Here is a 16,148-nt window from a genome sequence, read left to right as displayed (position 1 = left end):
TAGGAGCGTTCCATTCACCCCAGTTGTTCCTGTGAAGTGCACTACGTAGGATATTCCACCATTTTAAGTGAGGTTCCAATCTAAAAGTAACGAAAATGTTCAAATGAAGTGAACTTCAAACTGTGTAGGGTTTAGGGAGTAGGGAGCGACGCTTCATCACTACGCCGGAAGCTGGCTGTAACATTTACACGTTAACACATGCTGACGCTAGGGACTCTTGTTGTTCACGAGTCATTTTTTTTGCGAGTCATGAGTCAGAGTCATTTGAAACGAGTCCGAGTCGAAGTCTGAAGTCGCTGTGTGTGTGACTTTGCATCATACCTTCCAGCACTAGTAGAGATACTATATAAAGAGCTTGATTTCTCTCCAAAGAGTCTAGCCAGGAGAAATCTAACCACCCTGTTTATCCGTTGGCTACTGTAGGCAGTTCCAGGGCCACACAGATGGCGCAAGCTGCATCGACATTTCTCACGACGGCACCAAACTCTGGACGGGCGGCCTCGACAACACCGTGCGCTCCTGGGACCTGAGAGAGGGCCGGCAGCTTCAACAGCACGACTTCACCTCCCAGGTTAGTTCCTCTCCTTCCTCCTAACGATCTAAATTCCCTAAACATTTAAAACCCAAGTCAGAAAACTCACGGACTCTTACTCTGTCCAGATCTTCTCGCTGGGTTACTGCCCGACGGGTGAGTGGCTGGCCGTGGGCATGGAGAGCAGCAACGTGGAGGTGCTCCATCACACCAAGCCCGACAAGTACCAGCTCCATCTGCACGAGAGCTGCGTACTCTCACTCAAATTCGCCTACTGTGGTAAGAAGTCAAGACATTTCTGATTTACTTCGCTTAAATGGACTAGGAGGACAAGGAGGTATCATGCTGCCTTCAGGTGCTATTGGAATTATTGTAAATATAGGTTTTAGACCTCTGTGATTTACATATTTATGCTTTCATGATGTACAAGAGGATGCATAGGAAATAGCTTAACCTTTTATTTGTTTATTTATTAGGATTTAACGTCATGTTTTACACACTTTAGTTACATTGATGACAGGACCAGTAGTTACTGGTTACACAAGATCCATCAGTTCAAGTCTTTAAAGTCAAACACAGTCATGGACAATTTTGTATCTCCAATTCACCTCACTTGCATGTCTTTGGACTGTGGGAGGAAACCGGAGCACCCGGAGGAAACCCACACAGACACAGGGAGAACATGCAAACTCCACACACCTGGGAAGCGAACCCAGGACCTTCCTGCTGTATGGCGACAGTGCTACCCATCGAGTCACCATACTGGCCCACTTTTTTAAGTGTCTTAACGTATATTTCACTCACTGGGAAGTGTTTTCTGGGCAAGTGTGCACATATATGTCCTTAAGTATGTGCACACCTGTCCATAAGCGTGTTTCATATCCTAGTTAATAACTATAGATGTTTGATTAACGTGTTTTCTATGGCTAATATTAGTCAGATGTAGGGATGCATCGATACCATTTTTTCCCAACCGAGTACGAGTACAAGTACATGTATTTTTGTACTTGCCGATACCGATACCAATACCTATTTAGAATAAATTTTTTTTAAACAAAAACACACGTGAGAAGTGACGAGAAGTTTAATGATACCACGTCCAAAAATGCACGTCAACAAGTAGCAACTGAAGTGTTTGTGCGCTGACGTGATGAAATCAAGGAGGAAAAATAAATGAATCTGAGTGGATTTGGCAACACGAATAGCATGGATTGTTCTGTAGTGAGTTGGAGGTTAATAAATAATTTTGCAATGTCGGTGTTTTGTTGTTATGTTTTGTAGAGAACGATCAGGTCAGAAATACTGTAAAACGTGTGTGTGTGCCGATGTATTCTGATATAAACTATATTATCCCCCTGTCCCACCTGTTTACACTCCCCTCCTGCGTTTCCCCTCACACCGTATCCTGCGTTCTCATTGGCTGTTCGACATGTCACTCATTCCCAGTCGCACATCTCAGATCAGATATCTGACGTGCTAGAAAACTCGATCCGCTCGGCGAGCCGGTTGTTGGATAGTTCACACTTAGCGATCGAGAGCCGAGTTTTGATCGCCGAGCGAACGCCGAGTTGCTCCCGAGCCGGCAAATCTAGCGCCGACCAGCCGCCGAGCGAAAATCAGGGCAAAGATCGTGTAGTGTGAACCAGGCATGACGCAGCAACGTGCACTAGGCACACGGTATCGGATGTTTAGTATCGGAGCCTCGTTTGCGAGTACGAGTACAAGTTAATGAGCGCGGTATCGGGACTCGTGCATCTCTAGTCACATGGTATTGATATGGCATACATAACGAAATGACATAGGGAAAGAAAATGTTTAATTGGTTAATGCCAGACCGAGCACTAAGACTGGCGGTAGTGGATCATGCTGGGTACTAGTCTTTTGGACTGGCTGGATATATCCTGCCCTGACTATGAGGTATGTCAAGTTATCCATTTTTAATTGGCATTAGGACGGCACGGTGGCACGGTGGCTCGGTGGGTAGCACTGTCGCCTCACAGCAAGAAGGTCCTGTGTTCGATTCCCAGGTGGAGCGGTCTGGGTCCTTTCTGTGTAGAGTTTGCATGTTCTCCCCATGTCTTTGTGGGTTTTCTCCAGGAGCTCCGGTTTCCTCCCACAGTCCAAAGACATGCAAGTGAGGTGAATTGGAGATACAAAATTGTCCATGACTGTGTCTGACATTTAAACTTGTGAACTGATAAGTCTTGTGTAATGAGTAAATACCTGTACTGCCATGAATGTAACCAAAGTGTGTAAAACATGACGTTAAAATCCTAATAAAATAAATAAATTAAATAACTGGGTGCCGCCAGACCAAGCGCTACTGTGTATGTGGGTGCACAGATCAATTTGGGAAAGACCGGTGGTACAGGATCATGCTGGGTACTTTTAGTCTTGTGGACTGGCTGGATATGTACACTACTTGATTGCATTGTCCTCAAGTTATCAGATTTTAATTGGATTGTATAAATTTGGTGCATCTACAAGCTCAATTTAATGTGCCCTATTCTTATGTGAATACAGTATGCTTTAAATCAGGGGTTTTCAACCTTTTTAGGCATGCGCCCCCCCTTCGTGTGCCAAGCGCAACTTGCTCGCACCACGCCCCCCTCCCCTTGGTGAAACAGCGCTCAGTCGCGTATACCAAGCGCTGCTTCCGCCACGGCCCCCTCCCCTTGATGAACCACGGCTCAAACGTGGATGCCTGGCATGTCCTCCGCCAGGCCCCCCACTCCTTGATGAACCACCGCTCAATCTCGTGTGCCACCGGTTCATAATAATAATCTCGTAATGCCACGCCCCCCCTCCCCCGGTCAGCCACTCGCGCCCCCCCAGGCAAGTACTCGCGCCCCCCCCCCCAGGGGGGCACGCCCCACAGGTTGAAAACCCCTGCTTTAAATAATCAAGTGGTAGAGAGTCAATACTAGTCAGATCGAACTCTCATCACTCAGATCACTTGGACCCCGTTCAGTCACGGCCCTTCCTGTAATATAATAACGACGCTCACTGAAACCTCGCTGGTCAGACTGGCCAGACTGAAATCCAGTTGCCATACGGTGTGTCATCATCAAGGTAAATGCGGCCCTAGTCACATGATTGAAACAGGGGTGCGTCCACAGATGCATAAATTCACAGCGTAAACAAGATCTCTTATTTTTTAATTATTATTTTTTATTATTTAGTCATGTGCAAGCCCTAGGGCAGTTGTAGCCTATCGGTTAAGGTGCTGGACTAGTAATCATAAGGTTGCTGGTTCAAACCCCACCACTGCTGCCACAGGTTGCCATTGTTGAGCGCCTGAGCAAGACCAATAATACTCAATACTAGTACTTACTGTATACTGTAAGTAGCTCTGGATAAAAGCGTCTGCTAAATGTTGAAAATGTAAATGCCCTGCACTTTTGAATGTTTTTGTGGGTCCGCCACACCCAGTTCATGCTGTTAACAAGCTGTAAATATGGCAGGATTGCTAAAGCTTTGTATTATACCATAGACACTGTATGGACGCTTAAAGTTGCTTTAGTGAGTGAAGGAAATGCTAGAAAAGATCAGGCTTCGGCATAAACAGAGCACCTAATGCAAAAAACATGAATTATGACTATGTAACTAGAAATGACACCAATTCTAAGAGCATGTGAAGGTTGCATATACTGTATATTTACCATGTATAGATATCTATTGCCAGCCATTCTTTCCATGTGAACCATATCGCTCAATTGAGCAGAACCTTGACTGTCCTCTCTTTCCCTTTAAGCCTGTTTTCAGTGTCTTTTCACATGTCTCAATTTAGCTCTATCTTGCCTTGGCAGTCAGAGCAAAGCTCTAATTACATTTGATTTCCCCCGACAAGGTAAATGGTTCGTGAGCACTGGGAAGGACAATCTGTTGAACGCGTGGAGGACTCCCTACGGCGCCAGCATATTCCAGGTACAGAGATCAATACAGTCTGTCTGCAGGAAGCTCGCCCTTGAGGGCAGAGTGACCGCTAACTGATGGACAATGCCTGCATCAGCGGAAATGGACCGGAGTGTGTCATTAGCGCCAGGGCCCCCGAACCACTTAGGCAGGATGTGGGCATGCACCCGCTGCCACCACGCTCCAGTAAATAACGCTAAACCTTTAAAGTACTTAAGGCTTGAGAGGTTAGCGTAAGAGCTAATGCAGTGCGATGGGCGCAGAGACAAGTGCCTAGGTGTTCAACTCTTGAGTCATAAGGTTCAGGCAGGGTGGATTTGAATCATAGCTTCAGTTTAGAGATGAACAAGCACAGCAGCCGGATATGTACAGACCCAAATCATGCCTTCGGGCGCTAAACACAGCCACAGCCTAACACCCAATAATAATCAAAATACAGAGAACACACAAACAAACAATAAACTACACAAGATTCACCCCAATGCTGCTCAGGTGGCGCAGCGGTAAAACACGCTAGCACACCAGAGCTGAGATTTCAAACACATCGTTTCGCATCTCAGCTCTGCCATTCGGCTTGGCTGGGCGGCTACATGAACAACGATTGGCTGTTGTTCACAGGGTGGGACCTGGGTTCCTCATATGACTTGATGACTCCTGCGCAGGGTAGAGGAATAATGCTGATCAGGGTGTGACTCTCCGTACACAAGGCTGATCCGCATATGAACTCGCCTCATGCAGAAATGAACAAGCGCAGCAGCCTGATATGTACAGACTCCAAATCATGCCTTCCGGCACTAAACACCCCTAACAATAACGAAAATACAGAGCACCATAAATTAACTCCCAGACTAACGGTAAAACACACTAGCACACCAGAGCTGGGATTTCGAACACATCGTTTAGAATCTCAGCTCTGCCATTGGGCTGGGCTGGGCGGCTACATGTACAACGATTGGCTGTTGTTCATGGGGTGGGACAAGCCGGACCAGGGTTCCTCATAACTGATGCAGCTATGACCTCTGCTGGCTGATTGATGGCGCCTGCGCAGGGTAGAGGAATAATGCTGATCAGGGTGTGGCGCTCTGTGCACAGCGAGTTCAGTTGATGGCCGCGCACTTGTAAATGTGAATGTGCCGTAACGCTTACCACTTTGTTTACATCGCTTAGAATTCGAAGCAAGTTTGGAGTGAATGTGTAGGTTAGAATCTGGGCTCGTTCTGTCGTTACTGTACATTGGACTTAATGAGACGTGCCCACCTCTAACTATTTTATTTCTGCTATAAGTTTAAGCACTTTGCTTTGTGTACAGAATGCCATAAGCATGTTACACTTTGTTTAATACGGAGCACTTGATAATTTGATAATATGGACATAAACCCTGTTTACATTTAGTTTTGTGCCATATTATTATGCCACATAGTTAAAATAAAAGAAGCTTAAATGAGATTCTGAATAATTCTGGATTCTGGAAAATTAATCGTTTCGATTAATCGACTAATCGATCAAATTAATTAATCTATAGATTAATTGATAGAAAAATAGTCGGTAGTGGCAGCCCTATTTACGGTAAGCGTTTTAGACTCTCAGAAAAGCTGACACTTAAAACGTTTCAGAACCCCGAGCTATAACACAAGTTTAAAAGTGTAACAGATACATGTGGACACTTTGGGTGAATTTGACGGTTATTCCACACAAATGCAGATTCGTCTCATATGTGCGCTTTGATGACGTTTTACTGCAATGCTTAAGCAGAGCGCTGAACAAAGCAGCTGTTCACTGTTAATTTGAAATTATATAAATAATAGGGCTGTCGTTTAACGCGTTAATTAACGCGATTAACACGTTAAAATTTTAAATGCGATTAAAAATTTTTTATCAAGATTAACATTTTTAATCTAACTGTTTTTATTTGGCTGTTTGTGCCACGTAAATATGTGTCTCTGTGGTAATGAACTGTATTTCAGATGAATTTGTATGTAAAGCGCATGAACTGTACACGGAACTTTACAAACACTGCTGTTAAATGGATCATAATATACTGCATAAAGCAGGCAGGTCCAAAGTCTGGTTTTATACGGCCCGCATCTTCTGTTTTAAACTGCATTACTCGTGACCCGCCAGCGCAGTCAAACAGAAAAAAGTAATAAATTATCGCCGCTGTCCGATGAAAAACTACTTTTAGCGGTTTTCACTATTTTTACGTGTTGATGAAAAGATGAATGAAATCACGCAATCTCTGTAACGAGTATTTTCATTGGCTGCTAGACCTGTCCATCAAAACCGCGTAGCTCCGCCTCCTTCCCTCAGATACTGTTTGATACAGAAGTGAAACTGCATATATGAACTATATATATATATATATATATATATATATAGTAATAATATATAAACTGCGTAATGTTTCATCTCTACAGTTTATTCAGGTTATTGTATCACATGGCTATTAACATGATTTATATTTGTGATGTTTGTAGTTTTTTTAAAAACACATTTGTATCTGATATTTATATGGACTAAGCGTTTACATGGACTGTATTAATTAACACTTTTTTTATAGCTACAGTCAATAACTTCTATATAATGTCTGGTAACTTGATTGTTTTAGGTATTTATAGGTATTTAAATGGTAATTTATAACAATATTTCCCAGTCATTTTTCTGCACAACACAGTATTAAAAGCTTTTCTTAATAGATCTATGAAATAATCATATCTGTGTTTTGTTATTGATGCATAATATTACATTAAAATATTTCGAAAGCATGATTTATGCTTATTATCAGCATATGCAATTTGTTGAGGGGGTCCAACTTTTTTTTTTTTGAACTGGGGCCCATGAGCTCCTAGTTACACCACTGGTGTTGCATCTAGAAATGGTTCTTGCAATAAAAATGTGCATAACTGTTCAGATTTTGCTTAATTATTAGTTTGCGATTAATCGCGATTAATTTGGCTCTTTAATCGCGATTAATCTCGATTAAAAAAAAATAACCGCATGACAGCCCTAATAAATAATAATAATAAAAAAAGCTGAACATGTTAAGTTTAAGGGAAACGTTGAGATTAAGGGTACAAATTACTCCACAAAGGGGGTCTAGTTTCAAAGATTTTGAGTTTAGGGTACCACTGTAGTATCAGACATACTACACACTACATACATACACATGAAAACGTAATACCAGACCAATAAAACTAGCGTAAGACTTTGATTTCTGTCGTGAATGTCATAAATGTAGCATGGTGTTAAATATATATATATTTGTTTCTCTTCTAGTCAAAGGAATCTTCGTCGGTTCTGAGCTGCGACATCTCGGCGGATGACAAGTACATAGTGACCGGCTCTGGCGACAAGAAAGCCACGGTGTACGAGGTGATCTACTAGACGGACACCCGACCGATCGCTAAAGCCAGACGAAGTAGGAACCAGGACTGTCTCCCCCCCCCCCCTTTATGAACACATCGGCACCCTACACAAATCATGATGGACCGCTTGATTAAGCACCTGGACTACTTCATTGAGGACTGGACAGGGTTCAGCCCAGCCACTGATGCTCCTCACTCGTTCATTCCTGTATCACCGGGGGCGTATGGCACTAGAGAAGAGAATACTATTGGTTTTTTTGGGATTTTTATGGTCTTTTTTCCAACGTGAAGCGGCGCTTCGTCCCCGAAACTGTATCCACATGGAGTTTCTGTGAAAATTGTACATAATGGAGTATTAAAAGGCCTTTTATAGATTTATATTTTGGTGTTCAGTTACACTCGTGATGGTTCTTTCTCTCTCACCCTTTTCCTTGATGCTTTGTTTTTTCCGCCGGGGTTTGGAAATTAAATTAGGACTTTTTTTTTTTTTTTCTAAGGATATTCAAGCTCTTTTTTCCCTGAGAAGTTAATTTTCTAGGCTGACCTTTTATGGGAATCTAATTTACTTCAACTCCCTCTCTTTCAAAATTGAAAAACAATTTTGAGCTAGATCGCATTTCAGAGATGCTTTTTTTTTTTTGGTGAAATGTCCTGTGGATTTTTTTTCCTCGCTGAGTGGTGGATTGCATTGCTCCTGCCTTATCCTGCGAGCACTGACGGATGCTACCTAAAGAGCCGCCTCTCCTAGGCGTAAGGAGAACGGACGATCATCAAAGACCGAGTAGCCCGGACGGGTGGCTGTTTAATAGGCGTGAATGTGTACTGATTGACAGCAAGTGACTTCATTACATTAATGTATGGACAGGACACACAGCGTTTTGTCAGTAAATGTTCCTCCCTCTTTTTTTGGTCCTGTGGGTCATTTTTTGAGCTTGTTTGCCTAGTAACTCGTATACAGGAAGCACAGAGTGGGCTTACGTGTTCGTGGTCAGATTTGCAGACTTGAAGCGGATGATCGGCGGACTTCTTCGTTGTACAGAACTGTCTCATGCCTTACAGTCAGCTGATACAGTCACGTCTTAAACACACACCAAAGTATGTAGCAAACTGTGTTGTCACTGAAGATATGTACAGTTGTTGATAATACAATAAACTGTTTTTGTAAAAAAAAAAAACTCTATATATAACTTATTTCTATCTGTCTGTCCATTTGTTCATGTCTATCCATTTTCGATATCTGTCTGTCTGTATTATCTGTCTGTCTGTCTAACTATCTGTTTGTCTGTCTATCTATCTGTTTACATATGTCTGTCTTTATTTATCTGTCTGTTTATCCATCTGTCTATCTGTCTTTATATCTATCTATCTATCTGTCTATCTATATATATCTGTCTACCTATCTGTCTGTCTGTCTATCTAGCCGTCTGTCTGTCTGTTTAGCCATTTGTCTGTCTGTCTGTCTATCTAGCCATCTGTCTGTCTGTCTGTCTATCTAGCCATCTGTCTGTCTGTCTATCTAGCCGTCTGTCTGTCTATCTGTCTATCTAGCCGTTATATGTGATGCAGATCAGGTACACAGCTGATATTTTTAATAAGTACAGTTTTAGGAAGGTGGAAGGCATCATGGATTTAAGACAAATAGGTTTATAAAAACGGGCATGCAAGGAATGTGTAGATTGAGTCTACTTAATTATGGACTGACACCGGGTACTTAGCTCATTTTTAATAGGACAACTGAGGTGCTAGTGCACAGCCAGCCATGTGCATGATGCATGGTGAGTGATGTCATTGATTTTTCTGGTAATAAATGGCATTTTAATGTCATCATTTTAGAAATGTATTTATAAAATAATACACTTTTTTTCTTTAAAGAATTATGATTTATTTTTGATGTCTAGTTTTCAGCTGCTGTAATACAGCATCATACTTTCCTTCAAGTTGAATCAACATCCAAATAATTAAATAAATAATTATTTAATTATTTTTTAATTGATTATTTAAAAATATACCAGCGAGCTAAAAGCCCAAGCTAGAGCTGTCGTAATAAGATTTTTAAATATATATTAAATACTATATTTGATATATATATATATATATACAGTGTATCACAAAAGTGAGTACACCCCTCACATTTCTGCAGATATTTAAGTATATCTTTTCTTGGGACAACACTGACAAAATGACACTTTGACACAATGAAAAGTAGTCTGTGTGCAGCTTATATAACAGTGTAAATTTATTCTTCCCTCAAAATAACTCAATATACAGCCATTAATGTCTAAACCACCGGCAACAAAAGTGAGTACACCCCTTATTGAAAGTTCCTGAAGTGTCAATATTTTGTGTGGCCACCATTATTTCCCAGAACTGCCTTAACTCTCCTGGGCATGGAGTTTACCAGAGCTTCACAGGTTGCCACTGGAATGCTTTTCCACTCCTCCATGACGACATCACGGAGCTGGCGGATATTCGAGACTTTGCGCTCCTCCACCTTCCGCTTGAGGATGCCCCAAAGATGTTCTATTGGGTTTAGGTCTGGAGACATGCTTGGCCAGTCCATCACCTTTACCCTCAGCCTCTTCAATAAAGCAGTGGTCGTCTTAGAGGTGTGTTTGGGGTCATTATCATGCTGGAACACTGCCCTGCGACCCAGTTTCCGGAGGGAGGGGATCATGCTCTGCTTCAGTATTTCACAGTACATATTGGAGTTCATGTGTCACTCAATGAAATGTAACTCCCCAACACCTGCTGCACTCATGCAGCCCCAGACCATGGCATTCACACCACCATGCTTGACTGTAGGCATGACACACTTATCTTTGTACTCCTCACCTGATTGCTGCCACACATGCTTGAGACCATCTGAACCAAACAAATTAATCTTGGTCTCATCAGACCATAGGACATGGTTCCAGTAATCCATGTCCTTTGTTGACATGTCTTCAGCAAACTGTTTGCGGGCTTTCTTGTGTAGAGACTTCAGAAGAGGCTTCCTTCTGGGGTGACAGCCATGCAGACCAATTTGATGTAGTGTGCGGCGTATGGTCTGAGCACTGACAGGCTGACCCCCCACCTTTTCAATCTCTGCAGCAATGCTGACAGCACTCCTGCGCCTATCTTTCAAAGACAGCAGTTGGATGTGACGCTGAGCATGTGCACTCAGCTTCTTTGGACAACCAACGCGAGGTCTGTTCTGAGTGGATCCTGCTCTTTTAAAATGCTGGATGATCTTGGCCACTGTGCTGCAGCTCAGTTTCAGGGTGTTGGCAATCTTCTTGTAGCCTTGGCCATCTTCATGTAGCGCAACAATTCGTCTTTTAAGATCCTCAGAGAGTTATTTGCAATGAGGTGCCATGTTGGAACTTTCAGTGACCAGTATGAGAGAGTGTGAGAGCTGTACTACTAAATTGAACACACCTGCTCCCTATGCACACCTGAGACCTAGTAACACTAACAAATCACATGACATTTTGGAGGGAAAATGACAAGCAGTGCTCAATTTGGACATTTAGTGGTGTAGTCTCTTAGGGGTGTACTCACTTTTGTTGCCGGTGGTTTAGACATTAATGGCTGTATATTGAGTAATTTTGAGGGAAGAATAAATTTACACTGTTATATAAGCTGCACACAGACTACTTTTCATTGTGTCAAAGTGTCATTTTGTCAGTGTTGTCCCATGAAAAGATATACTTAAATATCTGCAGAAATGTGAGGGGTGTACTCACTTTTGTGATACACTGTATATATATATATATATATATATATATATATATATATATATATATATATATATATATATATATATATATATATATACACACACACATATATATACTGTATATATATATCTATATATACACATATATATATATATATATAAAATATTTTATTTGATTATATATACTGTATATATATATATATATATATATATACACAGGGGTTGGACAATGAAACTAAAACACCTGGTTTTAGACCACAATAATTTATTAGTATGGTGTAGGGCCTCCTTTTGCGGCCAATACAGCGTCAATTCGTCTTGGAAATGACATATACAAGTCCTGCACAGTGGTCAGAGGGATTTTAAGCCATTCTTCTTGCAGGATAGTGGCCAGGTCACTACGTGATGCTGGTGGAGGAAAACGTTTCCTGACTCGCTTCTCCAAAACACCCCAAAGTGGCTCAATAATATTTAGATCTGGTGACTGTGCAGGCCATGGGAGATGTTCAACTTCACTTTCATGTTCATCAAACCAATCTTTCACCAGTCTTGCTGTGTGTATTGGTGCATTGTCATCCTGATACACGGCACCGCCTTCAGGATACAATGTTTGAACCATTGGATGCACATGGTCCTCCAGAATGGTTCGGTAGTCCTTGGCAGTGACGCGCCCATCTAGCACAAGTATTGGGCCAAGGGAATGCCATGATATGGCAGCCCAAACCATCACTGATCCACCCCCATGCTTCACTCTGGGCATGCAACAGTCTGGGTGGTACGCTTCTTTGGGGCTTCTCCACACCGTAACTCTCCCGGATGTGGGGAAAACAGTAAAGGTGGACTCATCAGAGAACAATACATGTTTCACATTGTCCACAGCCCAAGATTTGCGCTCCTTGCACCATTGAAACCGACGTTTGGCATTGGCACGAGTGACCAAAGGTTTGGCTATAGCAGCCCGGCCGTGTATATTGACCCTGTGGAGCTCCCGACGGACAGTTCTGGTGGAAACAGGAGAGTCGAGGTGCACATTTAATTCTGCCGTGATTTGGGCAGCCGTGGTTTTATGTTTTTTGGATACAATCCGGGTTAGCACCCGAACATCCCTTTCAGACAGCTTCCTCTTGCGTCCACAGTTAATCCTGTTGGATGTGGTTTGTCCTTCTTGGTGGTATGCTGACATTACCCTGGATACCGTGGCTCTTGATACATCACAAAGACTTGCTGTCTTGGTCACAGATGCGCCAGCAAGACGTGCACCAACAATTTGTCCTCTTTTGAACTCTGGTATGTCACCCATAATGTTGTGTGCATTGCAATATTTTGAGCAAAACTGTGCTCTTACCCTGCTAATTGAACCTTCACACTCTGCTCTTACTGGTGCAATGTGCAATTAATGAAGATTGGCCACCAGACTGGTCCAATTTAGCCATGAAACCTCCCACACTAAAATGACAGGTGTTTCAGTTATTTTGTCCAACCCCTGTATATATATATATATATATATATATATATATATATATATATACACCTTGTTTCTACACTCACTGCTCTAGCAGCATTGCTGTGTCTGATCCACTCATACCAGCACAACACACACTAACACACCACCACCATGTCAGTGTCACTGCAGTGCTGAGAATGATCCACCACCTAAATAATACCTGCTCTGTGGTGGTTCAGGGAGAGTCCTGACCATTAAAGAACAGCATGAAGGGGGCTAACAAAGCATGCAGAGAAACAGATGGACTACAGTCAGTAATTGTAGAACTACAAAGTGCTTCTATCTGGTAAGTGGAGCTGATAAAATGGACAGTGAGTGTAGAAACAAGGAGGTGGTTTTATGGCTGATCGGTTTATATTAAAGAGATTTAGCAATTTTCAGCATAATAAATCTGGAAATATGAAATAAAAATGTGTTTAATTTGAATGTATTGTTCCTGAACAATAAATAGCTCAATTGACCTCCATATTTTAAAGACTACGGACTACAGAGCTGTCTTAAATTTCCTTTTTATGGATTTTCTGTTGTAAATAATTGAAATCAAGCCAGTTTTATAAATTTATATTCCTAGATTTTTAATAGAATATATAAAACCCAAACATCCTGCTTACAGCCCTATTGTTTCCTACGGTTTAATAATGGATGGCCATTGGTACGAAGATCAATGGATCTTATAAACTGAACTTCTTTCGAGCCACTTGAAAACAGATGACGCAAACCGGACTTTCCAGCCCCTCTCAGTGCTCTATTGCAGGAGCATTTTCAGAGATCTGGAGGAAAAGGAAGTCTTTCTCTGGCCTATTTCTCCTTTTTTGTTCAGAGGCTTTTGCTTTGAGCACCTCTCCTGGCCGACCCTTCAGTAATGTTGTTGTTGGCTAATAAAAGCTGAGGCGGATGCTTTCAGCTCCGAGACACTCTTACACAATATTCCACGACCCCACCCCCCCCCCCCCCTTCCCCCCACCACCCGATGAAGTGTGCATTTCCTGAGTGCATTTTGTATGGCGGCTCCCCTGTTCTGCTCCCAGCTTTTCTTTCTTTCATTTCTCAATCAATCGACTGAGAGCCCATGAGGGGATGAAAGCTCTCGCCCCCTTCAGAGTACTTGACACTGGGCTCAGGAGGAGGCCATGGGGTGCTTGGTGTTCCAGCCATTGTTGATGTTTCTGCCCCTGGTGCCATGTTTGAAACCCTGTAGCAGCCCTTTTGAAAATGATTGGTGATTTTGTACATGTATTATTAAAATGTGGCACATTTTCTTAATACTGCACATGAGAGACCTGGCTGACAAATAGGAAATAAGTGAATTCAGTTAAAAATATTAGTAGTTATAGTAGTAATAATAATAATAATAATAATATAGTAATAGTAGTAATATCAATAATAATAAAAATAATAGTAATAATAATAGTAATAATAATAAATAGGAATAATAATAATAATAATAGTAATAATAAAAATAATAGTAATAATAATAGTAATAATAATAATAGTAATAATAATAATAGTAAAAGTAATAATAATAATAATATTAACAATAGTAATAATAATAATAATATTAACAATTGTAATAATAATAATAATAGTAATAGTAATAATAATAATAATAATAACAATAGTAATAATAATAGTAATAATTATAATAATTATTATTATTGTTATTGTTTTGATATAACTAATATTATTATTATAATCATTGTTATTATATTTAATAATTCATATTTAATTACTTAATTATTATATAATAATACAAATAAATAATAATACGTAATATTATTTTTGTTATTATTATTATTGCTAATAAATAATCAATTTTAATTACTAATTTATTATTTAATAATGACAATAAATAATAATACATATTATTGTTGTTATTATAGTTGTTATTTAATAATTCATATTTAGTTGTTATTTATTAATACTTATTTTCTATAGATACAATTATAATTATTTTCTATTTATAATATATAATGATTTTTATTTATAAAAATAATATTATTATTATTTTCTACCAAAAATTTAGACATCAATGTTTATTCTCCAAGCTAATCTATTGATATATACAGTACGTAAACGTTATGTAAACGTGCGGCTATGCAGCCCCATTCGCAACAAACCATGTACTCATGTATTCTAACACCTTTCTATCAGAACCAGCATTAACTTCTTCAGTAATTTGAGCTAAAGTAGCTCGTCTGTTGGATCGGACCACACGGGCCAGACTTCGCTCCCCACGTGCATCACTGAGCCTTGGCCGCCCATGACCCTGTCGCCGGTTTACCACTGTTCCTTCCTTGGACCACTTTTGATAGATACTGACCACTGCAGACCGAGAACACCCCACAAGAGCTGCAGTTTTGGAGATGCTCTGACCCAGTCGTCTAGCCATCACAATTTGGCCCTTGTCAAACTCCATTTTTCCTGCTTCTAACACATCAACTTTGATAAAATGTTCACTTGCTGCCTAATATATCCCACCCACTAACAGGTGCCGTGATGAAGAGATAAGTGAACAAATAAGTGGACGCTCCTCTTTCAGGGGTGTACCGCTGCCTGGTGTTTATGGGTGGCACTGAGACTCTGATTAGAATGAAGTGGTAACTGAAGATGATTGGATTAAAGCATGACCTGCTGATGAACATCTTGTGGGAATGCGGTCTTTTCTGGCTGGTTTGTCTTCTTAGCGCTTTAGCCAGTGGCGATGAGGATGTGTGGGCTGCTGAGAAACTGGCACAGCAATGAAAGACCAGTAATAATCCCCTAATCACCTGAACGTTGCCAGGCCGGGGTTTTATCTGACGCGGATGCGAGAGCCCCTTCGGTCATGTGTGATTACAGCGTTTGATCTGGGTAATAAAGTCTTTACTGTGGCCCGGTCTGAGCCTTAATCCACACAATGCATTCTGGTGGAATCACGTTACACAAAGACCACCAGTTTCACTGCAGACTAGGTTAAGGGGAGGAGAAATGGTGGTTGTCATGGAGACAGTGCCCTTCTCCTCTCCTTTCTCCACTTATTCTCTTTCTCACGTCTACCAGCTATTTTCTTTTCTCTCTACATAGGATGTTTCTACGCTGCATGTTTAAAACACGAACCAGTCCAAACAGGAACTAACA

The 16,148-nt window shown here is 41.1% G+C and overlaps 1 protein-coding gene across 1 annotated transcript in view; it reads left to right on the top strand.

The window, feature by feature from the left end:
* Positions 1-8,975, top strand: part of tle3a (TLE family member 3, transcriptional corepressor a) — a 66,204-nt gene extending 57,229 nt beyond the window's left edge. The window contains exons 18-21 of the mRNA XM_063004135.1: positions 424-571; positions 661-811; positions 4,383-4,459; positions 7,721-8,975. Coding sequence (XP_062860205.1) covers positions 424-571; positions 661-811; positions 4,383-4,459; positions 7,721-7,828 — 484 coding nt within the window. The 3' untranslated portion in view covers positions 7,829-8,975. The remainder of the gene's footprint in view (positions 1-423; positions 572-660; positions 812-4,382; positions 4,460-7,720) is intronic.
* Positions 8,976-16,148: the final 7,173 nt, after the last annotated feature.

The sequence above is a fragment of the Trichomycterus rosablanca genome, chromosome 11 (assembly GCF_030014385.1).
Source record: "Trichomycterus rosablanca isolate fTriRos1 chromosome 11, fTriRos1.hap1, whole genome shotgun sequence".
NCBI lineage: Eukaryota > Metazoa > Chordata > Actinopteri > Siluriformes > Trichomycteridae > Trichomycterus > Trichomycterus rosablanca.
The sequence above is the reverse complement of the archived record's forward strand: the minus strand, read 5'-3'. Positions and strand labels throughout refer to the sequence as shown.